At 37.7% G+C, this 23,841-nt stretch overlaps 5 protein-coding genes across 5 annotated transcripts; 4 read left to right on the top strand and 1 right to left on the bottom strand.

Moving 5' to 3' along the window:
- Window positions 1-22: 22 nt before the first annotated feature.
- LOC147289009 (putative alpha-mannosidase At5g13980) lies at window positions 23-10,834 on the top strand. Its single transcript, XM_086239436.1, has 29 exons — window positions 23-527; window positions 623-706; window positions 858-946; window positions 1,049-1,223; window positions 1,366-1,485; window positions 1,675-1,758; window positions 1,849-1,920; window positions 2,079-2,192; window positions 2,871-2,971; window positions 3,059-3,152; window positions 3,255-3,422; window positions 3,510-3,599; window positions 3,909-3,974; window positions 4,076-4,132; window positions 6,238-6,457; window positions 6,569-6,708; window positions 6,879-6,959; window positions 7,128-7,187; window positions 7,269-7,340; window positions 7,862-7,909; window positions 8,015-8,134; window positions 8,374-8,439; window positions 8,733-8,845; window positions 9,154-9,238; window positions 9,423-9,533; window positions 9,625-9,720; window positions 9,884-9,931; window positions 10,105-10,173; window positions 10,262-10,834. Exons 1-29 carry the CDS (start codon window positions 330-332, stop codon window positions 10,487-10,489), a joined length of 3,069 nt encoding a protein of 1,022 aa, XP_086095562.1. The 5' UTR covers window positions 23-329; the 3' UTR covers window positions 10,490-10,834.
- A 475-nt stretch (window positions 10,835-11,309) lies between these two features.
- LOC147289008 (RING/U-box superfamily protein) lies at window positions 11,310-15,446 on the top strand. The gene is made up of 9 exons (XM_086239421.1): window positions 11,310-11,627; window positions 11,891-11,937; window positions 12,084-13,394; window positions 13,752-13,840; window positions 14,092-14,194; window positions 14,286-14,390; window positions 14,480-14,597; window positions 14,739-14,915; window positions 15,089-15,446. The coding sequence occupies exons 1-9, from the start codon at window positions 11,387-11,389 to the stop codon at window positions 15,247-15,249; spliced, it is 2,352 nt and encodes a 783-aa protein (XP_086095547.1). The 5' UTR covers window positions 11,310-11,386; the 3' UTR covers window positions 15,250-15,446.
- A 130-nt stretch (window positions 15,447-15,576) lies between these two features.
- LOC147289007 (mavicyanin-like) lies at window positions 15,577-16,533 on the bottom strand. The gene is made up of 2 exons (XM_086239423.1): window positions 16,262-16,533; window positions 15,577-16,109 (listed from the first exon to the last, which is right to left on the bottom strand). Exons 1-2 carry the CDS (start codon window positions 16,509-16,511, stop codon window positions 15,850-15,852), a joined length of 510 nt encoding a protein of 169 aa, XP_086095549.1. The 5' UTR covers window positions 16,512-16,533; the 3' UTR covers window positions 15,577-15,849.
- Window positions 16,534-16,687: 154 nt separating this feature from the next.
- Window positions 16,688-20,484, top strand: MGP2 (MALE GAMETOPHYTE DEFECTIVE 2). Its single transcript, XM_086239422.1, has 11 exons — window positions 16,688-16,940; window positions 17,046-17,125; window positions 17,408-17,494; window positions 17,586-17,663; window positions 17,741-17,832; window positions 17,940-18,141; window positions 18,247-18,337; window positions 18,752-18,810; window positions 18,914-19,062; window positions 19,306-19,387; window positions 19,491-20,484. Exons 1-11 carry the CDS (start codon window positions 16,817-16,819, stop codon window positions 19,881-19,883), a joined length of 1,437 nt encoding a protein of 478 aa, XP_086095548.1. The 5' UTR covers window positions 16,688-16,816; the 3' UTR covers window positions 19,884-20,484.
- A 199-nt stretch (window positions 20,485-20,683) lies between these two features.
- LOC147289005 (Pentatricopeptide repeat (PPR) superfamily protein) lies at window positions 20,684-23,471 on the top strand. The gene has a single exon (XM_086242270.1). It carries the CDS (start codon window positions 20,749-20,751, stop codon window positions 23,158-23,160), a length of 2,412 nt encoding a protein of 803 aa, XP_086098396.1. The 5' UTR covers window positions 20,684-20,748; the 3' UTR covers window positions 23,161-23,471.
- The last annotated feature ends 370 nt before the right edge of the window (window positions 23,472-23,841 follow it).

Below are 23,841 nucleotides of genomic sequence, written 5' to 3'. Positions count from 1 at the left end.
AATAACATGGTGGGCGGAAAAGAACATGAATTGAATGAGTGATTAAAACACTAAGTTATTATTGAGTCGGAGTTGATGAGCTCGTGGTTCGCATGAGGAATATTATTATTTTTCTTAAAAATAAAGACAGAAGAACAGTAGGAATGGCAGGGAAGGCTGAGTGAACAATCTTGGCATCTTGCGACTCTGAGTAGACTTGTAAAGCATTACTGGTCCTCCTACCCATGCAATGATGCAAACGCCCCTTTCGGAAATTACTCTTGAGCTGCTGCTGCTGGCTTTCATTAAAGACTAGAGTCTAATTAGAGAGTGCTTGCTGAAAGCTGGTAATGGCGACTGGGTTGCTCTTCTGCCTGGTTTTCTTGGTCGGATTTTTAGTTGCCGATTCCAAGTTTATGGTCTACAACACTTCCCAAGGGATAGTCCCAGGAAAAATTAATGTCCATTTGGTCCCTCACACCCACGACGATGTTGGCTGGTTAAAGACCGTTGACCAGTATTACGTTGGCTCCAACAATTCCATCCAGGTCTCTCTCTCTCTCTACCTCTTAATAAAGTCCTTAGGTATGAGTTTGATGCTGGATTCTGAGGTTTCTTTTTTGTTTCAATGGATATTGCATAGGGGGCCTGCGTGCAAAATGTGTTGGATTCTTTAGTTCCTGCACTGTTGGCTGACAAGAATCGAAAATTTATTTATGTTGAACAGGCAAGCCTTTCACAGTCTTACCCTTTCTTTAGTTCCTGCTTCTGCTCTTAATTGTAATTGTACCTCCAGTTCGCCCCAAATTTATACATGCCACTTGATACCATCACACAATAGCTATGACTTAGACTTCTGACTTGCTTAATTAGCACAGGCATTTTTCCAGCGCTGGTGGAGAGATCAGAGTGAGGCAGTCCAACGTATAGTCAAGGAGTTTGTCAGCTCGGGTCAACTAGAATTCATGTAATTCAAAATGTTATAAGGCAATGGCCGATCAGGTCGTGGTATTTTTTCTCTTAAATTCTCTTGGGATCTTAATGCTTTTTTCCTTTTCCTTTGCTGCAGCAATGGGGGGATGTGTATGCATGATGAGGCAGCAACACATTATATTGATATGATTGATCAGACGACTCTTGGGCATCGGTTTATTAAAAACGAATTTGATGTGACTCCAAGAATTGGTTGGCAAATTGACCCCTTCGGACATTCGGCAGTCCAGGCTTACTTGTTGGGAGCTGAAGTAAGTATGCCTTTGGCTTTAGCTTTGAACACAATTTTCCTTTTCCCCCCGCCAAGAGTGAACCATGCTGAAATTAATGCTGCAGCATTTTAGCAAAAAGATTTATTTATATACTCTGGACAATATTATGGTATTGATGTAGGTTGGATTCGACTCGCTTTTCTTTGGTCGAATAGATTACCAGGACAGGGCTAAGCGCAAAGATGAGAAGAGTCTTGAAGTTGTTTGGCGGGGTTCTAAGAGTCTCAGTTCTTCTGCTCAGGTGAACAACAAGGATTGCCTTTTGTTTTATACAGCATTTTACATCTGGAATTATGCATATACCATGATGGATAGTTGTTCCTTTTTAGTCATTATGTAGCATCTAGTGCTTTTGGTTTTCTTTTCTTTGTTGGCACCAGAGGAAGTTTTGTTTGCTAATTAATTGTGTTTTTCTTCTTACTTCTTGCAGATTTTTTCTGGTGCATTCCCTGAGAATTATGAGCCTCCATCTGGTTTCTATTTTGAAGTTAATGATGTGTCCCCAATTGTTCAGGTAACACCATGAACAATTTGATAAATTTCCCTCAGTTTCTAACATATTACATGTTTGCATTGTTAAATTTTAATTTGTATTCTGTTGAAGGATGACATCACTTTGTTTGATTACAATGTTCAAAACCGAGTTAATGACTTTGTTGCTGCTGCAGTATCACAGGTAAGTTTACCTTAGCTGTCTTTCCCTGCATGTGAGAAATTATATATATATATATATATATGTATATATCTGGATACCCAGATGCTATTTCTTTTTCATTGTTTTTTCTATTATATAGGGCCCTCTTTCAGTTGCTGACAGCAATTATTTATTCTCAGGCTAACATAACTCGAACAAATCATATAATGTGGACCATGGGAACAGATTTTAAGTATCAGTATGCACACACATGGTTCCGGCAAATGGACAAACTCATTCATTATGTCAACAAGGTAACAATCACTTAATACTTGTATAATTGTGAGCTGGTTTTATGAAATCATCATAGTCTCACACCCTTCAAGCCTCTAGGAGTTCTCTAAACTGATGATATTTTGACAGTTTATTGGTTGAAGAATTAATGAAAATGATATGCTTGTGTTGTGAAAGGGCCAATTGGTCGACTAGATTCAACTCTTATGCACAGTATCATGGATAATAGAAAATATGCTATAAGGCATGGGTGCACAGAGGTAGTACTGCTTTTTGTGTTACTAAGTTTGGTGAACAATTAAAGATTAACATAAAGGGCAAATGGTCAGGTTAAGAATTTTGTGTATGTCTATATCATGTTCAAGGTGATGTATTATATAAGGTTTAATAACTATCATACTCGTTAGGATCCTACCTTTATTCTTCTGTAGTATGCTTTATGAGATTAATTGGTTATAGCAATGAGATACGGCTGTTGGTTATTTTACTTCAGTCTATTTACCATGTTTGTCCCCCCCCCCCCCCCCCCCCCCTTCTCTTCCCCTCCCCCAATAATCTGTCAAGTTGTTAACACTTATGGGTTTTCTTCAGAGGTGAACTGATTAAAGATCGCATTGCCTTGTTATTTTATATGCTTTTTGTTAATTATTTTATGATGTTATTCTAGACTCTAATTGGTTTTGGTTGGATACTTCTAGGATGGACGTGTTAATGCTCTGTACTCTACTCCATCCATATATACTGATGCAAAATATGCTACAAATGAATCATGGCCAATCAAGACTGATGACTTCTTCCCGTGAGTTTAATGTTATTTTTTTTTATAATCTTTTTCTTTTTTGGTATGTTGACCTTTCTGTAGAAACTGAAGCATGCACCATACCAGTTATGCAGATCGTACTAATGCTTACTGGACAGGGTACTTCACAAGTAGGCCAGCCTTGAAATACTACGTTAGAAAAATGAGTGGCTATTATTTGGTATCTTCATCTAACTTTTCTGTCCTTGTCATGAATTTAGTTTTTACAGTTTAATGACAGTTTTTTTCTCATCATGTCTGTATGTTTCTCTTGGATAATAAGGCTGCAAGGCAACTAGAATTTTTTAAAGGGAGGAGTAATTCAGGGCCCAACACAGACTCATTGGGAGATGCCTTGGCAATTGCTCAACATCATGATGCAGTCACTGGTACAGAAAAACAGCATGTTGCCAATGATTATGCGAAAAGATTGTCAATAGGCTACACAGAGGTGTGAATTAGCTTTAACATCAATCTTCTCCTCAGTCCTTGCCTATTTAACTCAAATGTCATTCACTTGTTCATTATCTTTGTGCAGGCTGAGCAACTAGTTGCAACTTCACTTGCTCACTTGGTGGAGTCTGCATTACATACTGGATCCGGAAACCCAACTACAAAATTTCAACAGGCAAGGATCACGAGCCCTTAAGCTTGTATGCTATTTTCATGTCATATTACATAACCTGCAAATTCCTGGCTTGTGACAATTTGAATGTTGAAGTGTAGTATAGGGTAGTAGCAGTACTAAAGATGGACTTAAATTACTCTTTTTATGACATGTATGCCAGTAAGAAGTATTTGATAACTTGAATAATGAAGTTGAATATAATGTGTGACTTTTTACCTTAAAGTTCAAATTCAAGCTACAAAGGACATTTGACCTGTGTCTCATCTTTTCTATTTTTTAATTTAATTTTTGTTTTCATTGCTTTGCCAGTGCCCACTTCTGAATATAAGCTACTGCCCTGCATCAGAAGTGAATTTGTCTCAAGGGAAAAAATTGGTAGGGAAAATATAGTATCTAATTTTATGCTCTTACTTGTATGTATGAATTTATATTCCACCTGTGAAATATATTGTCTGATGGTGTTTTCTCATTTATAGATCGTTCTGGTGTACAATTCTCTAGGATGGAAGAGGGATGACGTAATTCGAATTCCTGTGAGTACATACTTTGCAGTTCTAGTCTCAGAGCTTTGTTTACCATTGCTTCCTTTCCATTTATCAAAATAAATAAAAGCATGATGAAGAAAGTCCTTGCAAGTTCTCAGATTTAATTAATATGTTAACCAGGGTTCGGTAAAGTCATATATTCTTTGGAGTCCAAAATTATGCAAATGCCCACTTTTGTATTGATCATGTGGTGAAAATCCTGCAAGTATACAGGGTGGATGTAATATAGTATATGGATAAAAGGTTGTCGTACCCACGAGGATTATTAATTTAATTCAAAAACTTAAATTCCTTATTTAGATCTAATAAAAATAAACACAACTTAAAAATTAAAAATGACTTTGAGAAGAGTATTGTGATGATTTATGATGAGAGCAAATGAAAATGCAACAATTAAAAACAAGGATCAAGAACAATAAGTAAACTAATGAAAATAGAAGATTATGGTTTAACAGTCAATTGGAAGAACTAGGGATTCGGAATCAACCACAAGCAATCCAGTTTAGGTTTTAATACATTCAACAAATTCTTTGAATTCTTTAGATGATAATTCTCGTATCTAAGTTCCTCTCAGACACTTAGACCACAGTTTTCCTTAAGTGCATGATTCTTTCCTTCTCAGGCAAAGGTCGTATACCCTAACATGCAATTTATCCTTCTCAGGCACAAATTTAACAAATAGGATTCATTACGCTCTAGAAAACAAGAGAACCAAGCAAATCATTATTCTCTCTCGAGCAACAATGTAATTTACCACACTCAACCACAAGAAGCTAATTCAAATTATATTGCCTCTCGGCCTCAAATTCAACTTCAAATTTACTAGATGCAAAGCCCTAAGGTGCGCAGTCAAAGAACTTAACAAATAGCAACAATTAAAACAGTGATTAAGCATTCATCTAAAGAAACTAAAAATCCATTAAATAAATATTAAAAACCATAAACATTCATGCTAGGGCATCATCCTATCCCTAGAAAAAGAGTTTAGTTGCTCATGTTTAAAGAAAACATAATTAAAAACCTAGAAAGCATTAAAAACTTATGAACTATGACGACGGATGGAAGAAAACAATGATGGCAGCCACTTCTTGTCTCTCCTCTTCAAAAAGAACCCCTAAAGATGATGATCTCCTTCCTTTAAATAAGAAACAAATCCTTTTCTTCTTTGGTAAAGACTTTCCTTGTTGGACTTGGATTATTCTTATGATGAGTTGTCATTGATGGTTTGGCACCCAAAATCCCAACAAAAATAGGATTAGACCTTAAATAATAAACCTGGATTCCTCTAGATACTTCCCAAATACACATAACATCAATTGGGTTCCAAGAAAGAAATCTAAAAAGAATTACTTTGCATTTTCGCACAAAATTTTCTGCCTGAACTGCCTTCAGTCAAATAGCCATAACTTCTCCTAGAAAAATGCAAATCACGAACCGTAAAATTCCTCGGAAAGCTAACATCCGTATCTTTCCAACGGTATAAGGCACGACATCTGGTTTGTTCCGAGGAAGTGCAGTTTATTCCGCGAAGTTGACTGATCTGCCCAGTAATTTCTACTCTGAAAATATTCCATTTTGCTTTGTTTTCTCCTCTTTACTCTTCAAACCTATAAAAATATAAAACTAAATTAAAACGAACTAAAAACACCCTAAAACATAACAATAATCCAAGAACAAGAGTATAAAAGTATATGAAATAATGGTCAGATCATCATGTAAAAAACCCTACATGAATGTAAAGTTGATAATCAATGACTGATTCAGTAATCTCTTTCCTCTATTCTATTTGGCTATCAGGCTATGTGTGCACATGCACGCAATGTACTTTCTGAAAAAATATATATATGTATATACATATATATATATATATATATTGCGTGTGTGATATACATATATATATATATATTGCGTGTGTGTGTGGAAGGGTGGGGGGGTGTGGGGGGGAATGATTTGTGCAACAATTTCTTCTCCATTATGTGTTCAAGTGATGTATATGAGGTGAATGCCCTTTCATCTTAAATGAAATAAGGTTTACCATATATATACAGTGTGATATTGTTTGTATTTTCTGTTTAATATCTGAATTTCTGTAGGTTATCACTGAAAATGTCACTGTTCATGATTCTGAGGGAAGAGAAATTGAATCACAGCTTCTTCCTCTAGATGATGCCCATGCGGGCTTAAGAAACTACTATGTTAAGGCATACTTGGGTCAAACTCCAACAAAGACACCAGGGTATTGGCTTGCGTTTACAGTATCCGTACCGCCACTTGGTTTCAGCACATACACTATTTCAGATGCAAAAGGGACAGGTCCATTCTCATAATTGCTTATGAAAGAATTTTGTTAAGGGATACATGGAATCTATTCTTGAGCCTAGCAATATAAGTTTTTCATGTTGATTGTTTCTCTTTTGGTTATAGGTGCTAGTTCAAGCAGGTCATCCATATACACATTTCACAGTGGGGAAAAGTCAACTATTGAAGTTGGTCAAGGAAATGTGAAACTTTCTTTTTCCACAGTTCAAGGCAAAATGAATAATTATGTCAATAGCAGAAGTTTGGTATGTAATGCACCTAGGAGTTGCTTAGTTACTATCTATCTGATGCTAACATTTCCTTCTCCATAATTGTTTCCTTTTACATCTCTCTTTTAATTGCTGTGATTAAATATCAGGTTATTGACATTGTGATTGCTAAGTTTTGGTAATGCAGTTATTCATTACTTTTGAAGGTTGAGGAATTGGTCGAACAGTCTTACAGTTTTTATACTGGATTTAATGGCAGTATTGATAAAGCTCCTCTTGTTCCTCAGGTATATACAATACCGAATAGAAGTTTGTGGTCTGTTTCCGTGTCTTATCTTCTCTCTTCTTTGTGTTTTTAATTTGAAGGACTTGAAAACTGATGGTTAAATGATCCTTTCTATGTTGTTTACTTCTTTCTATCTACAATTTTTGGTTTTTCCTTTTCTTTTATATAGAATTCTGGGGCATATGTCTTCCGTCCAAATGGTACATTTCCCATAAAACCTGGAGAAAAGGTGTGTACTACCTTCTGAAATATAGTTTCTACTCAGTCATAAGTTTGTCCCTTGATTAACAAATGTTGCTTAATGTTTCAGGCTTCTTTGACTATTATGCGTGGACCAGTAGTAGATGAAGTACATCAACATATTAATTCATGGATATATCAGGTGCCTTGTTTGTCAAGTACTTGAAATCTCTGTATATGTTTTTCTTTGTTCTGTTACTGCAACAGGAACATCATTATTACGTGCTAAAATAAGTGAAAATCTGTAAAAAGTTGATTATGAAAAGCCACTTCTGAATTTGAATGAAATGCAATTGGAACCAATTGCTTCCATGCTTTTATTAGAATTCAGAAAATTATTGGCTAAAGGACCCTTGTCAATTAGAAGAAGATATTCTTTCATGTTTAATCATTCTTTTCTCCATGACATCTGATAGCTACATGGGAATGTGAAACAAAATGTTAGTAACCCTTAAATCACATTTCTTATCCAGATTTTCCTTTTCCTGATCGCATCATTTTATAACACTTTGTTATACGTTATGGATCTGAAGTAAATCCATTATCTTGTTTTTTGGTATTGTTGTTCAAGATATAAGTGGTAGAGCTGAAGACCTTAGCTCAATACTTACTTGAGTAATGGGTGTTCTTTTGCCGGTAATGTTTCATTGGTTGTGTATGCAGATCACCAGACTTCACAAGGAGAAGGAGCATGTTGAAGTCGAGTTTATTGTAAGCTTACCAAATAAGAAAGAGAAAAAAGGATAACATTCAATTCAAAATTCAAAACTAAAGTTCATTGTTAGGTGTATTCATTGACAGTGTCTGCAATACCAGGTTGGGCCTATACCTATTGATGATGGCACTGGAAAAGAAGTTGTGACTCAAATAGCCACTACCATGGCTACCAACAAAACATTCTATACTGATTCTAATGGGCGTGATTTTATCAAAAGGGTACACTAACTATCTGCTCTTACAATATTAATTCTAGTTAGTTTATGTTTCACGTTGATGATCAAAATTTTAATTAGCCTTTAGTTTTAGTAAGTTGTTATTATAATGTTTTCTTGTCATAAAATATATGTTTCACAATGGAAACTGTTGTCTTTCTATAAGTTTTGACTTCTAGGAGTTGATGCCCATTTCTAATTATTGTTGGCATAAAATGATCCAAGGGTCCATCTCTCTTGCAGATTCGTGACTATAGAACAGATTGGGACCTGAAAGTGAACCAACCTGTTGCTGGAAATTATTATCCAGTATGTTTATTTTTTCTTCTTCATCAACGTGTACTTGCATTTAAAACAGTGTTCTGAATATAGCTGAAAGAGAATGATGGTCTCTCTCTTTCATTGGCAGATTATCATGAATGCTGGGACATGACAGTTCTATTTTCAGTATATATTGTTTATAATCTCCCCCCTTGACATTTTCTAAATCCTGCATACGGATTATATGAATTTAGGTCCCGCACCCATATAGTAGTCATTGGATGAGTCAATTCTGTACTTGCTCATTTAGCTTTGCATAATTTTTTATGTTGTCCTTTCAGATTAATCTTGGGATTTACATGCAAGATAACAAAACAGAATTTTCAGTTTTGGTGGATCGGTCTGTAGGAGGATCCAGCACAGTGGATGGACAGATAGAGCTGATGCTCCACAGGTATGTTCTTAACTTCCAAATGCTTCATCTCATCACTAGTGATACTTTGGAAGTTGCTTTTTTATGTATAACTCTTTTGTTCTGCCTTTTTGTTTTCCCCCTGGACTGATGTTTACTGTCTCGAGAAAATGATAGTTGTTGTTCATAGGATGGTGTAGCTTACAACTTACAATTGTCAATTATGTACTGGTTGTCCATTTTTCATGATGTTTCTAAAATAAGATTGAAATTCACGACTCTGAACTATTTTTGAAAGTACACAAATTAAATTCATTCTTGGGATTTCTTTGGTTTCTCTTACCATATAGGAGACTACTACTTGATGACTCAAGAGGTGTTGCAGAGGCTCTAAATGAAACAGTCTGTGTTCTCAATGAATGCACAGGACTAAGAGTAAGCACACATTACCTACTTTGTAACTAGTGTTTGGCAGTTAGCAATTTCTTGCCCTTATAGACCAAATCTGAGTTTTGGTTTACAACCGTATCTTGATGTGGTTTAACTGGTTGACTATTTGAAGATTTTTTAGTTGCCTAAATTTTAGCACCCACCTCTTGCTTCTGGAAATCTTTTTCAGATCCAAGGAAAATTTTATTTCAGAATTGACCACCTGGGAGATGGTGCTAAGTGGCGTCGTTCTTTTGGTCAAGAGATATATTCTCCTCTTCTACTAGCCTTTGCTGAACAGGTGAAATTGAAAAATACATTAAAAAAGTAGAGATATTTGAGTACATCTAGTCTTGTGAAATTCTCATTAGTCAATGATTCCCTTTCTGTAGGATGGAGATAACTGGAAGAACTCTCATGTAACCAGTTTTTCAGGGACTGGTTCCTCGTACAGTTTACCTGATAATGTTGCAATTATAACTCTTCAGGTAGTTGGGGATTATAAGGAATTTTGGATCTCATTTCCTTCTTAGTAGTTTCATTAATTCTACCTTATAAAGAATAAGAATCCAATTTTTCTTTCCTAGAATATTGGACCTGAATCATAAGCAAATCCAGTCTTGTGATATCATTTTTCTTTAATTTGCATAGGAGCTTGATGATGGAAAAGTTCTCCTTCGGTTAGCACATTTATATGAGGTTCTAATTTCTCACTTTTTCTACTCAACTATCTAATTTCTGGTCTCACCTATTCACAAAATACTTGGAAAAATACGAATTAGAGTCAGCATCTTCCCTTTCATCAGTCTGAATTCTCCAGGAAAATATGAATTGTATTCTAACTTTTTTCTTTTGGTTCAAATGGTGCTAAGATTGGAGAAGACAAGGATCTTTCTGTAATGGCAAATGTAGAGCTGAAGAAGCTCTTCGCCAGGAAGAAGGTAGAAGAATGAGCTTATGACACTGACCAGAGTTCATCGTTGATCCCCATATAGTTTTTTCTTATTATATTGTGGTTGTCTACTTCAGGTTAGCAAAGTGACAGAGATGAACTTATCCGCCAATCAAGAAAGGACAGAAATGGAGAAAAAGAGACTGGTCTGGCAAGTGGAAGAAGACACGTCAGGAGAGGTGAAGGTTGTGAGGGGTGGACCTGTTGATCCTGCAAAACTGGTTGTGGAACTTGCCCCAATGGAAATCCGGACCTTTCTCATTGAGTTTGAGCAAGGGTTCCATCATGTTGTAGTTGATAAGTAATAGCAGGAGCCAGGAAGATGATGTTAATTGAGACTTGGGAGGCCTTATGCTTCCACATTACTCAATTCCTCTTCAGCTCCAATTTTGTGCTTTACATGTACCAACATGTCGTATTGTAACAGTCAAACCAAACTGACTGCTATACTTTGCTTCTGGACCTCTGGTGACGAGATAATTGCTTACTGTGGTGTTCTGTGCATCGGCCATATTTGAGTTCTGTTGTGAAAATAGAAAAAAGAAAAAATATGGAACAGCTATAAGCGTGACAAAAGGGCTGTGAATTTTAGTTTGATTTGTATTTGTGAGTTGTGACAAAACAATTGAGTGGTTCAACATTTTTTTTTCCCTTGTTTTTTTCTTATTGATTAGCACTTTCACGTCCATGCGTATGACAAATATTTTAAAATGAAAATGTCAAACTCCACCAAACAACGAAAATGTCAAATGTACAGTATGTACTCGTATTACATTATACAATTTCTAATAATTGAATTAAAATTAAGGTCATTTTTTTAATTAAAAATTACTCCTTTTATCTTTCATTTTCATTTTCTCTCTGTTTTTGCTTTAACTTTCACCGCAACGTGATGCTTCTAATGAAAAGTTGTAATTATTTGGAGACATTTGAAGAAGTTAAATATTACATTAACTATCAAACTTCGATTTTATATTAGTAATTTATTTTGGTAATTTAGTATGTATGTTGTAAATGAAGGAAAAGATGAGGGGTCAATTGTAAATAGCGGTGGTAAGCCGACGATTATTCGAAGAAGATGCGGCAGGAAAGAAGCCTTGTAAGCAAAAGGGGTCGTATGATAAATACGCAAAATAAAAAGCAAGGGCCAAAGGCGTGGGTGAGCCGAGAAAGTGAAAACACTAGTTTTTTGGAAGAATTTCATGTCCATCTCCCCCAACCAACACCAAGGATCCACATCGTCGTCTTCCTCTTCAGCTCCCTCTGTAAACCCTAATATTTCTTCCCAACATGGACACCACAACCACTTCTCCCTTTCTCAATCTCAATCTCAATTTCAGTCTCTGTCTCCGCCCTCGCTCTCCCGCCAGATTCTCACATTTGGATCGCTTCAGATCTCCGACTCTCAATCTCCCATCTCACCTATGTCCCCCAATACATCAGGTATCCTTTTTTTTTTTTTTTTTGCAAATTGTTCTGAGAAAATACAAAACCCTATAATTTGGCCCTGGACCTTTTATTTGTTAGTTAACCAAAATCAATCATTTTTGCATGCATGTTAAGGATACGTGCAATTTAGAGTCGATGAAAAAAGAAAGCTAATTGCTTCATAGTTCATACTGACCTCTTTTTCTTTGTCAATTATTGTTTTTTTCTCTTCTTGACGGTGGTTGATGTTTACTGTTGCAAATTGTTTTCAAGTGCAGGCCCATCCGCACCAGCTGCAGAAGATTCTGGTGGATCTTCCCAAGAGGTATATATGATGTTAAGTGTTTGAATTGAAAGAAAGTATGTCTGTGTTTAGTGCCCACGTTGTCTGATCTGAACATTACTGTGTTACAAATGAGTAATGGCTTTTACTGATAATGCTATCTTTTATCGTTTGTTTCTTTACTCCAGGTGACTGAATTAGGGATGCCAAGTGGTAAGAAGGCTCTACCTAACCACGAGACACATTCACAGTGTCACTCTGGTGGAAGTGAACAAGGGTTTGGATCAGCCCGGTCTAGAAGGAAAAGGTCAGGAACCGTTGGTTCTCATTCAAGTCAGCAAAGTATCGGGTCTGTTGGTTCTCATGGAAGGTCGACGTATCAAGCAGGAAGAAAAACCCATCTGATGAATGGCAACCACTTGTTGAATTTTCATTATGACCCCATATCTCGTCCTCAGATTAGAGCAGCTCCTCCTCCTCCTCCAAGAAGGCAGCAGAAGAGAAAGCCTTACAACAAAGATTTATTTCTTCAGGCAAATTACAAATTTGTGGTTTTAGATTCAGGAAACTACTCTGCTGAATCAATGGATCCAGATAAGATGTTACAGTGGGAGGACATCATATGCGTGAGGTATTCCACCCCAACTTTGGTTCAGTGTCCAATTTGTCTGGAATATCCTCTTTGTCCGCAGATAACCTCATGTGGACATATATTCTGTTTCCCATGCATTCTGCAATATTTGTTGATGGGGAAGGAGGATCATAAAGGTGACTGCTGGAAAAGATGCCCATTGTGTTTTGTGATGATATCACCAAAGGATTTATACACGCTGTTTGTGGAGAATGTTAAGCCGTATTGTGTTGGTGATACTATAGACTTTATGCTTCTTACTCGACAAAAGGATTCATTTACATTATCCCATAAACGTAAACAAGAGAACGTTGACATGCCAGATTGTGATGATGAAAGCTATGATCCCTTTTCAAAGTTCACATTTACATCAGATGTAGACCTTTCAGTCCGAAAAGCAATATCCGAGCTAGATGGTTGGTTAGCCAAGGCAGACTCAGGGCTTGTTGATGACCTAGAGAAGCTTCCATATGTATGTGCTGCAATGGAACAATTAGAACAGAGGAAGAAATATTGGAATGAGCACCGGGGTAGTGACAGCACTAAATCTTGTGTATATTCTGATTGTAATACTGGTTCTTCCGTTATCTTGTCGACTCCAAATGCTACTAATAGTAACCGTGAAGCGTCAACATTTGGGCACAAAACTTTTTCTAATGATGTCAATGGCCGTATTAAGTGTTCAGAGAATTTATTAATGGATAAGTCAGATGATGGGACCTGTTCCAACCAATCTGTGGATGCAGCCGAACCATTGGAAGCCCATGAAAATGTTTTATCTTCTTCATATGATCAAAGCAAGAGTGTCCAAGGGAACTTACATGGCTCTGTAAATGTAATGGACAAGGACTCGTACAATTTCTACCAGGTGACTGATTTTGAGTCGTCATGTATCTCTTTTTTCTTTTCCTTCTTTCCGTAATTTTTCCCTTTTATGTTTAGAAAAGTGATCTTTCAAATTGAGCCTTATCATTTGAGGGGGATTGGGTACATGATGTGTGCCGCATTTTACTAACACTGCTACTTTTTCACATGCATTATAATGTCAACTATCTTTGTTTTGGGAGTTGCGCGCTATAAAACTAGTTTCCATTTATGTTCGTACTGGTTTGTGTTTGGTGTGTTATCTGGTCCCCTACTCATTTCTCTCTCTTTGAACCTTAAGTTTGAAGAGAGAGATTTTGATATGGTTTTGTTACTTATATTTTATGTCTGTCTATATCAGGCAGCTGATGGTCAGCACATCATTCTTCATCCATTAAACATGAAATGTCTTCTACCTCACTATGGGAGCCATGATATGCTACCGCACAGGTTTGGGTGAATCTTAATCATTGTTTCTGCTGTATGCAGAGACTATACAAAATCTGTGATAATGCCCCCTCCCTCTCCCAGAAGGCAATACTTGTACTTATCTCAGATAAGTATCTTATTTGTACCGATGCAGCTTTTAAGAAACCCGAGGGGAGGGGGGGGGGGGGGGGGGGGGAAGAGTACTCTTCTATTATTATTAGTATTTAAGGGTCTTCTTGTATCATACTGAAATGGAAATTTATTAACTGCAGAATAAGTGGAAGGATTTTGCAATTGGAGACAGTGACTCAGTCAGAAGCCATGAGGAGGCGCTACCGCTACTTGAGTCATTTTTCTTTAACAACAATACTTCAGGTACCTTGATGCAGTATGATCTGAGATCACACTTGATTGACATTATTGCAGTTGGCGTATAATTTCTAATCATTATTCATTCAAATTTCAGTTTTGTGAGATTGAGTTGAGTGAGCTATTGTCTCCTCATGCCCTATCTCCCTTTATGGAAGACATAAAGAAGCGTGAAAAGCAAAGGAAGCAACTTGCTAGGAAGGTATCATTACTTGCCTTTTCATTATATACTGTATAAACATAATGTTAGTCTCCCCATGCTTTAAAATTCTATGCTATTCTTACTTCTAGGAGCAGAAAGAGAAAATAAAGGCTGAATCTGCCATGGCATATCCCATCCCCATAGTAGCAGGTTTTGGACAGTCCTTTCATGAGGAATTCCCCACATTCTCCATGGATGACTTCGAGGGTAATATCATGTTTCTTGTATTTTTCATGATGGGTGCATTAAACTTTTGAGTTAATTTATCCTCTCTTCTTGAAGTTAATTTTTATCCTCTCTTATGTTACATATAATGGGATTATTTGTTCATGTGCTGCTTATTTTCAGCTTTGGGAAGTTCTACAGTGACATCAACGAGCCCTCCAGTTGTTGGGGAAAAGAAACTCTTCTCGAGTGTTACAAGGCTTGGTTTTGCTGCTGCTCATGATTCTCCGGCCTTGAAACTAGAGGGAACCAATTCTGTGAATGAAAATGATGCAGCGAGATACTCTCCTGAGACTGCTGGTATTTATCAAAATCTGATTTTGCAGGTTGCTTTTTTCTGCTTGAGTTTAGATGTGTATGCAATTGCATCTCTTATATAGCTGAGGAATGGATGATCAGTAGCATAAACTAAGATAGTATATGCTAATATGCGGGTGTTCTGAGCTCTCTGGTTGACCTTTTTGTTTCTGCAGCTGCAGGTACTCAAAATGCGGGTGTATCGTCATTCGCTAATATAATCTCCAGAGCTAAGCCTGGTGAAAATCTGGATGCACCCAAGATGAATGATTCGGGAAAGAAGGGAAAGAAACCAAGTCGAGTCCTTTTGTCAACAGCTGGTGGTCGGCGATATTGATAATTTGTTAAAATCATTTATACTGTGATGGATGTTCTCTTGTATCATATACCAAGTTACCAACTTTGATGACATGAAAGTTTGTGAATTTATGATCCTATGTGGATGGTGGTGGTAGATGAAAGAACAAGAATCATTCTCTAATTGAATGTTAGATCATCACCCATTTTCTTTTTTTGTCAAACCCATTTCTTTTAGTTCTTCGGTTTTCTTTTCTACCCCCCAAAATGCATGTATGGAGTCTGAGGTCTTTCATATCCTTGTGGCCTGGCCTTTACGTGAAACAGACATCAGTGCTTGTAAATTGTAATAGCAAGTTCAGTTTCATTCGTAATCATTGCTCAGAGTCAGAGATGAAATGGTTCCTGTACATAGTAGCTTTTTTACAAATCACCCACGATTATGACCCCGCACTTCACTAACAGCCACACCCTTCTTCGAACTGCATCCAAGCCCACAAAACAGAGTACAGCCATGTATTCCCTCAACCTCTTCAAAGGCTTTGGTAAAGTAAACCCAGACCATCGACCCGCATATTCTTTCTCACCATCTCAGCCCTCCTCTGCTTGACCTTAGTGATCGACCTCACACTCGCAGCTTTCACCCATGAACCCTGCACCGACAAGTCTCCAACAACTCGACCATAGCCTGGGTCGAAGAGGGACCGATGTCAAGGGCAATCTTTTGGCCTTTGGAGCAGTGGCCGGCGAGAGTGCTGGTGAAATAAAATGTGTCACTTGCAAGAAATTGAATTTTAGTTGATTTCCGGAATACAAATAAAGGATCCTCTGTGTTACACATGTCAAAGCTTTCCTTGGTTACTACAGCCAAGTCTTGTTCTCCTACTGTAAAGTTAAACACTGCACAGAGAAGGTAGAAGAAACAACCACATAAGTTATATATATAGATGATTTATCAGTGAAATTCCAATATTAATTAACACTTTTCAACACACACACAAAAAGAAGTATTATTGTAATCAAATTGAAAATCGGAGATCAAGTTAATTCACCTATAATATCTTTAAGTTCTTTAACTACCAAGGTGTTGCTGGAAGCCCATTCAACATAATAGGCAGCACCACCAGGAGGAAGAGTCCAACCCAAATCATCTCCTACTATAAATTCTGCAGCTTCTGTTCCAGCTTTTGTCCGACCATGTAGTTGATCAATAAAATACAAAGATATGTCGGTGGCAAAATTTAGTTGACACAAACTATTAAAGACACGCCCATTCACTGCTCCTAATACACATCTACTCATCTTATGCCATTTAAGCAAAGGTTCATGATTTGGAATACTCGTTAATAAAAAAGAAAAAAGACAAAGGAGAAGGGCAAAACTGTCATACAACCATCCAAGGAGCAAAACGATGTGTTTTATGGAGATGATGATTTAATACTGAAGAGAGAATCAGAGAAGAATCATTTTCCTTTTTTTTTTTTCCCTGGAGAACGAATCATTTTGTTGGTTGTCTGGTAATTCAAGTGATTTCGCATAGCCGGTTTCAGTTTCACGCACTGACATGATAGCTAGTCTGTGTGTGTGTTAGAGTAGAGTGGTTCTCAATGAGAACTCACAAAGCGGCCTTCAATAACAACACCAACAGGCGGCCCACTGTTCTATATCTGGTTTGCGCTGCCGCATTCTTCTCTCTTCTCCTTTTCGGCATCCAATCCTCTTTTTTCACAGGTGCTGCTGCTACCCATTTTTTCTTTGTTAAAAGAAAAAAATTGCTAATTTACTCCTAATTCCATTTCCGCCTGCTCTTTAATAAATTCCTGTCGTATTATCCAGCTAATCAGAAATTAGATCTCAAGACTGAACAAGATATTCGGGTTTTATCGGAGTTTCAGTCCACTCTCAAGCAATGCGTGGTAAGTTGCAAAATTTCCTCGTATTTTCATTGGATCTGTGCTCTATTTATTTATGTAATTTGGTTTTTTTTTTTTTTTCTATTTCTTCTTTTGAAGTTGTTGAATAACTTTTAGTAGTTCAGATTTGAAAAACCTGCACAATAGTTACCTAGTGTTGTGGTGACGATGGTGGGAGCATTGCCTTTTTTGTAAATATATTTTGCGTTATACTGTTCTCATTTCTGTTTTATATTTGTGGGTTTTCTGGTCGATGAATTTTTTACCAAGCTAAACTAAATGTAGGCAAACAGAGGGCTTGGTCTCACTGCACATATTATCGACCATTGCAACTTGATTCTTAAGTTCCCCGAAGGAACTAACAGCACCTGGGTCTGTCTACTCTTACTCTCTTTACCATAAATTTTTTTTTGTTTGTTTATAGTTGCCACTGAGTGCTAATTACTTCATTCTTCAATTGCAGTACAATGAGCAGTTTAAAATTTTTGAACCATTGGAGTACAAGTACAATGTTTGTGAGGCAGTTTTATTATGGGAACAGGTTTGTTATTGTCTCTATATTATCTGTGTAGTTATCTTCTGAGCCAACTATTTGTACTGATGCTTTTAAGGATGCAGTACCGTAACATGACTACAGTATTGACAAGAGAGTATCTAGATGTTCGGCCTAAAGGGTGGGAAGAGTATGCTGCAAAAAGGATAGCACAATTGTATGGCTGTGAACATCATATCTTCCACACCTGTGGTTTCTTTCTGTCATTAGATTATGGAACGTGAAGGCAAGTCCATCTGTTTACCTTTGTTCTGTTGGTTGTAGGGGAACAGATAAATGCTACAATCTGACACTTTGTGAAGAGCACCTTAATTTGATACTACCAGCAAAGCCACCTTTTCATCCTCGGCAATTCCGTACTTGTGCAGTTGTTGGAAATTCAGGAGATCTTTTGAAGACAGAGTTTGGAAAGGAAATTGATAGTCATGATGCTGTTATAAGGGACAATGAGGCTCCTGTTAATGAGGTAAACTGTTACTTTTAATTCTTGCTTCCTTTGATAGACAATAGATAGAGTACTATGCAGTCATTTAGTTAATAAAAATGCTCACTTTGTCTTTCATTTATGTAGAAATATGCCAAGTACGTTGGTCTGAAGAGGGATTTTCGCCTTGTTGTAAGGGGTGCTGCTCGTAACATGATTCCCATTCTAAATGGATCTGGTATGTTTCTATTTATGCATGTGTCTTTTAATTTGTTCCTTTTCCTTCATTACTTCTCATTATGTTTAGTTTACATAACAAGAGGAGGTGCATCTGCCATTCAATATAGCTCACATCATCTTCCTACACTGTTTCTATAGCCTGTGGAGGCATTAGGGCATTGTCATAAAGTTCTGTTGTGCCATACTTCATCCAATTTTTGCAAGGAAAAATTAAACCTTCTTAGATGGAAAACTTGTAGATGAAAGTCTGCACTTGGCTAATTATGTCAACCATTCTTTTCAAAGATGCAGGTTGAAAGTAGGTTTCAGATTGTTTTTCTTTGCTGTATAAGATAAATCCTAATTTTTCATGGCTCTAAACAAAGGTTGCTCTAGTCTGTTCTCGCATTTATAATTTTCCTGTCTTCTGCAGCTGATGAGGTACTTGTAATCAAAAGCGTTACGCACAAAGACTTTAATGCAATGATCAAGGTGAAGATCACATCTAAGAAGGCCAATATTATTCCTCAGTAGATAGCTAAACACACTCCTTTTTCAAAGACTTGACTAACATTTTGGATCCTATGCATTGCAGAGTATTCCAAATCCCGTTTATCTTTTTCAAGGTATTGTGCTCCGCCGAGGTGCCAAAGGAACTGGAATGAAATCCATAGAACTAGCACTATCTATGTGCGACATTGTTGACATATATGGTTTCACTGTTGATCCTGGCTACACTGAATGGTTTGTTCAGTTCTTACTTGATACATTGTTGTTATTTATTGGAATTGTTATTGAAAGGCAACCTGTTTATATATTTTCCTTTCCCATGATGTAAGGTTCTTTTGTATTTTCAATTGCCTTCCATTCTGGTTAAATATATACCCTCTTTGATACTTATAATCAACATCAATTCAGGTTTTTGATGTTGTGATGTTGCTAGTCGGTCTTCTTGTGACTAACTAGTTTCCATGAACTTCCTCGTAGGACGCGTTACTTCTCTACACCTAGGAAAGGGCACAATCCACTTCAAGGAAGAGCATACTACCAGCTCCTAGAGTGCCTTGGTGTAAGATTATAATATTTTCTTCTTTCTGAGAAAGATTGGCAAAGGCACATCATGCCTGAAATTTTATCCCCAATTAATTCAACTTAGCTTTTGTATATATCAGGTTATAAGAATTCATTCCCCCATGAGATCTAAGAGGAAGCAAGACTGGTCGGATGTTCCAAGTCGAGAAATGATAGGCAGAGCTCATGCAGCAGCCTTGCGATTAAAGAGGAGCCAAGCTGGTCAGGTTGGTGATTTGGGACAGTTTGGTAGTTGTAAGGTGACGGGCAATGTGGACCCTGACAAAGTTGGGCCCGTCTCAGGATCTCAAGACATGAGTGATGTAAGAAGGTTTTCAAATTATAGTAAATGGGAAGTCTTGCCTTTTGAGAGTCTGAGGAAAGAGGCACATGATCACTATATACAAATGGAAGGTGTCTCTCTATACAAAATGGATGGCAATAAGTTGGATGACCTAGTATGTGTGAGGCACTCCTTAAAATCAGAGGTGTAGCTTACTATCTTGTGTTGATTCTTTCTGGTCTTATCAGTCTTTGGTTGGTGGAGAGCAGACCCAACTGTGTATTCCCATTTTCTTTTGGAATTTTCAGTGAGATGGGCTTCTTTCACAAGGATTATGTGACCTCAGATTGTATCACCACTCTCGTTTATCATTCTAGTGAATATACTATGATCAGCGGCGGTGGCATGGGAGAATCTCAATTTCCATATGCAATGGGAAAGACATGACTAGCAAGGATTAAACTGATTCGATGCCTCTAGCTTATTTGGGATTCATCTGAAGAGATTTTTGGAAATACAGATATGCATGTACGTTGGCTTATTTAAAGTTTGTAGTAGATATTCTTTCAGTATATAGGCATTCAGAATCCAACAGAAGCATGTAAACTGATTTCATATTGTAGATGTGGTTGTAGATTACTAGATTGTATGGTTGTGTCATTTGTGTTTGCTCGCTGCCAAGTGCTAATTATGGTTTGGGGGTTATATTCACATTCTTATTTCGATTGATGGTCTTAAAGGGCCTTTATAAACACGTCCCAGCCTATGGAAGATGTACAACTTTCATGTGCCAAAATCTTATGAATATGAAACAGCTCTATAAGCCCATTAGCAATATATATCCGAATCATCTGAATATTAAACAATAAATATGTCCGAAACAATCTGTGTCTTATATGATACTAGATGTCATGTGATTTATTTTCGAAGTGTTATTATACAAATTGCAAACTGAAATTGACGTTTAGTGTAAACTCGTCTACAATATTTGCTTGCAAACTCCTTTTGAGTTTTGAACATGCAGCTACGCTACGCGCTTCAGCTTCACGCCAACGAGACCTGAACAAGTATTTTCCATGACAGCATTTAGATCAAATGCGCTCCTAAAATCAAAATTGGCAATGGACGCCCGTATCATCAAGACGGGCTTCAATCCCAACACGTGCCGCTCTAATTTTGAGGTGAACAAGTATTTAAAACGTGGTGAATTATCTCAAGCACGTCTACTGTTCGACCAAATGCCTCAGAAAAACACAGTCTCAACAAACATGATGATTTCCAGTTACGTCACCTCCGGCAATCTTGGCAAGGCTAAAGAGTTGCTTGACAGCATGGTTGACCGTACAGCGGTAACATGGACGATACTAATAGGCGGGTATTCGCATAGTAATCAATGCCGTGAAGCATTTAAACTTTATGCGGAGATGCATAGGTGGGGAACCAAGCCCGATTATGTGACTTTTGCAACTCTCTTATCCGGATGCTGCAGCGTCATGGGGGCTTCAAAGGAAGTAGTTCAAGTTCATTCTCATATCCTTAAATTGGGATATCACTCGACCCTCATGGTCTGCAATTCCTTGCTTGATTCCTACTGCAAATCTCATCGCCTGGATTTGGCTTCTCGGCTTTTCAAGGAAATGCCTCACAGAGATAATGTTACGTTCAATGCATTCATAACTGGCTACTCAAAAGCTGGGTTCAATGATGAGGCTATTAACCTCTTTGCTGAAATGCAAAATCTGGGTTACAAGCCTTCCGAGTTTACTTTTGCAGCACTACTTTGTGCCGGTATTGGTTTAGATGACATAGCGTTTGGGCAACAGGTTCATGGTTATGTGGTGAAGACTAATTTTGTTTGGAATGTATTCGTGGGGAATGCATTGCTCGATTTCTACTCAAAGCATGACTGTGCAGTTGAAGCAAGGAAACTTTTTGACGAGATGCCAGAGTTGGATGGTATTTCTTACAATGTAATCATCACGTGTTATGTATGGTATGGCCAATTTAAAGAGTCTCTTGGTCTTTTCCGTGAATTGCAGTTTACCAAGTATGACCGGAAGCACTTCCCATTCGCAACCATGTTGAGCATCGCAGCAAATACTCTCAACTTAAACATGGGTCGGCAGATCCATTCCCAGGCCATTGTAGCAACCGCTGATTCAGAGATTTCTGTTGGAAATTCTTTGGTTGACATGTATGCAAAATGTGGCAGATTTGAGGAAGCCAAAAGGATTTTTGCAACTCTGGCAGACAGAAGCACAGTTCCATGGACTGCAATGATCTCGGCATATGTTCAGAAGGGACTCTATGAAGAAGGCCTGGAACAGTTTAATGAGATGTGCAAAGCAAATGTTAGTCCTGACCAGGCCACTTTTGCAAGCATTTTAAGAGCCTCTGCAAATTTGGCTTCACTCTCACTGGGAAAGCAGTTACACTCATCTGTGATCAGATTAGGATTCATGTCCAATGTTTTTCCTGGAAGTGCAATCCTGGATATGTATGCGAAATGTGGGTCCATGAAAGATGCACTTCAAACTTTTCAAGAGATGCCAAAGAGGAATGTGGTCTGTTGGAATGCCCTGATCTCAGCTTATGCACAAAATGGGGATGGTGGAGGCACACTTAAATCATTTGAACAGATGGTTCAGTCAGGCTTTGAACCAGATTCAGTTAGCTTCCTGAGCGTTTTAACTGCCTGTAGCCACTGTGGGCTTGTTGAGGAAGGACTACAATACTTCAACTCCTTGACTCATATCTATAAACTTGTTCCAAAGATAGAACACTATGCATCAATGGTTGATGTGTTGTGTCGAAGTGGGAGGTTCAATGAAGCAGAGAAATTGATGGCTGAAATGCCATTTGAGCCTGATGAGATTATGTGGTCCTCAGTTCTGAACGCGTGCAAAATTCATAAGAATCAAGAATTGGCAGAGAGAGCAGCAGAGCGACTTTTCAATATGGTGGAGCTTAGAGATGCTGCTGCTTATGTCAACATGTCAAATATTTATGCAGCAACAGGTCAGTGGGAGAGTGTTGGGAAGGTGAAGAGAGAGATGAGGGAGAGAGGAATCAGAAAGGTTACAGCTTATAGTTGGGTGGAAATCAATCACAAGATTCATGTGTTTACAGCAAATGATAAGAGCCACCCAGAGAGTGGGAAGATTATGAGAAAGATTGATGTGCTGACGAAGGAGATGGAAAAGGAAGGATACACGCCCAACACAAGCTGTACCCTTCACAACGAGGATGAGGAAATAAAAGTGGAGTCTCTTAAATATCATAGTGAGCGCTTAGCAATTGCGTTTGCATTGATCAGTACACCAGAAGGGTCAACGATAGTGGTTATGAAGAACTTACGAGCTTGCACAGACTGCCATGCTGCAATCAAGGTGATGACAAAGATTGTTGGGAGAGAAATAACAGTTAGGGACTCAAGCAGGTTCCATCATTTTAGAGATGGAATTTGCTCCTGCGGAGACTTCTGGTGATATTTTCTGAAACTGGGGATTCATGCGCTATCATCACTTTGCAGACAATCATTTTGGTAAGGAAGGATGAGGACATGAATATTCTACATCATCTCTATCTGAGATGATTTGGAATTGGTACAGATGCTCAGCTCTCTAACCCTTCACAATCCAGCAAGCATAAGATGCATGCTTTTGTAGGTTTTGCTCAAGATGATACTTTCTCACTTGACTACTAACATATACAAGTATAACAATAATATTACCAATGGAGAGATGTATTAAATAATTTCAAGGGGAAAAATTAATTATTTATTTATTTATTTATCACATTTTTCGGACCATTATTTGTAACATCCTTTTTCAACACATGACATAATCTTTAAGCCAAAGGCAAAATTTGAGGAAATGAATGCACATTATATTGAAACACACACATAAAGCAACAACTCTGTTTCTCCTTCCTCCTACTATCAATCAGAAGGAAAAAAGAAAGGGAGAAAGAGCAACTAGCTGTTCTTCTTCTTGTTATGCTTGGTCTTATTGTTGTTGACCAAATCATCATTTTGGTGCTGGTGGTGTTTTGGGCGTCTCACTTGCGCTCGTACGTATTGCTGACAAAGTCTGTCGACTGTGCAAACCATTGATGAAATATGGATGGTGGAACACCAGGTCAACCCTGGACTGGATGCAGCCGTTCAA

This window comes from Dryas octopetala, chromosome 4 (genome assembly GCF_963921425.1).
Source record: "Dryas octopetala chromosome 4, drDryOcto1.1, whole genome shotgun sequence".
In the NCBI taxonomy this organism is placed as follows: Eukaryota; Viridiplantae; Streptophyta; class Magnoliopsida; order Rosales; family Rosaceae; genus Dryas; species Dryas octopetala.
Note: the sequence above shows the minus strand (reverse complement) of the source record. Positions and strands in the feature narration are given on the sequence as shown.

Excerpts from the sequence above, each read along its gene's own strand:
- LOC147289009 (XM_086239436.1), top strand. The coding sequence starts at position 330 with ATGGCGACTGGGTTGCTCTTCTGCCTGGTTTTCTTGGTCGGATTTTTA. Across the intron at positions 1,759-1,848 it reads ATGTGTCCCCAATTGTTCAG|GATGACATCACTTTGTTTGA; the intron begins GTAACACCATGA and ends ATTCTGTTGAAG. Across the intron at positions 2,193-2,870 it reads TCATTCATTATGTCAACAAG|GATGGACGTGTTAATGCTCT; the intron begins GTAACAATCACT and ends GGATACTTCTAG.
- LOC147289008 (XM_086239421.1), top strand. The coding sequence starts at position 11,387 with ATGTCCATCTCCCCCAACCAACACCAAGGATCCACATCGTCGTCTTCC. Across the intron at positions 13,841-14,091 it reads CATGATATGCTACCGCACAG|AATAAGTGGAAGGATTTTGC; the intron begins GTTTGGGTGAAT and ends TATTAACTGCAG. Across the intron at positions 14,916-15,088 it reads ATACTCTCCTGAGACTGCTG|CTGCAGGTACTCAAAATGCG; the intron begins GTATTTATCAAA and ends TTGTTTCTGCAG.
- LOC147289007 (XM_086239423.1), bottom strand. The coding sequence starts at position 16,511 with ATGAGTAGATGTGTATTAGGAGCAGTGAATGGGCGTGTCTTTAATAGT. Across the intron at positions 16,110-16,261 it reads AGAACTTAAAGATATTATAG|TGTTTAACTTTACAGTAGGA; the intron begins GTGAATTAACTT and ends TTCTCTGTGCAG.
- MGP2 (XM_086239422.1), top strand. The coding sequence starts at position 16,817 with ATGAGAACTCACAAAGCGGCCTTCAATAACAACACCAACAGGCGGCCC. Across the intron at positions 17,664-17,740 it reads CAGTTTTATTATGGGAACAG|TACCGTAACATGACTACAGT; the intron begins GTTTGTTATTGT and ends TTAAGGATGCAG. Across the intron at positions 18,338-18,751 it reads TCCCATTCTAAATGGATCTG|CTGATGAGGTACTTGTAATC; the intron begins GTATGTTTCTAT and ends TGTCTTCTGCAG.
- LOC147289005 (XM_086242270.1), top strand. The coding sequence starts at position 20,749 with ATGACAGCATTTAGATCAAATGCGCTCCTAAAATCAAAATTGGCAATG.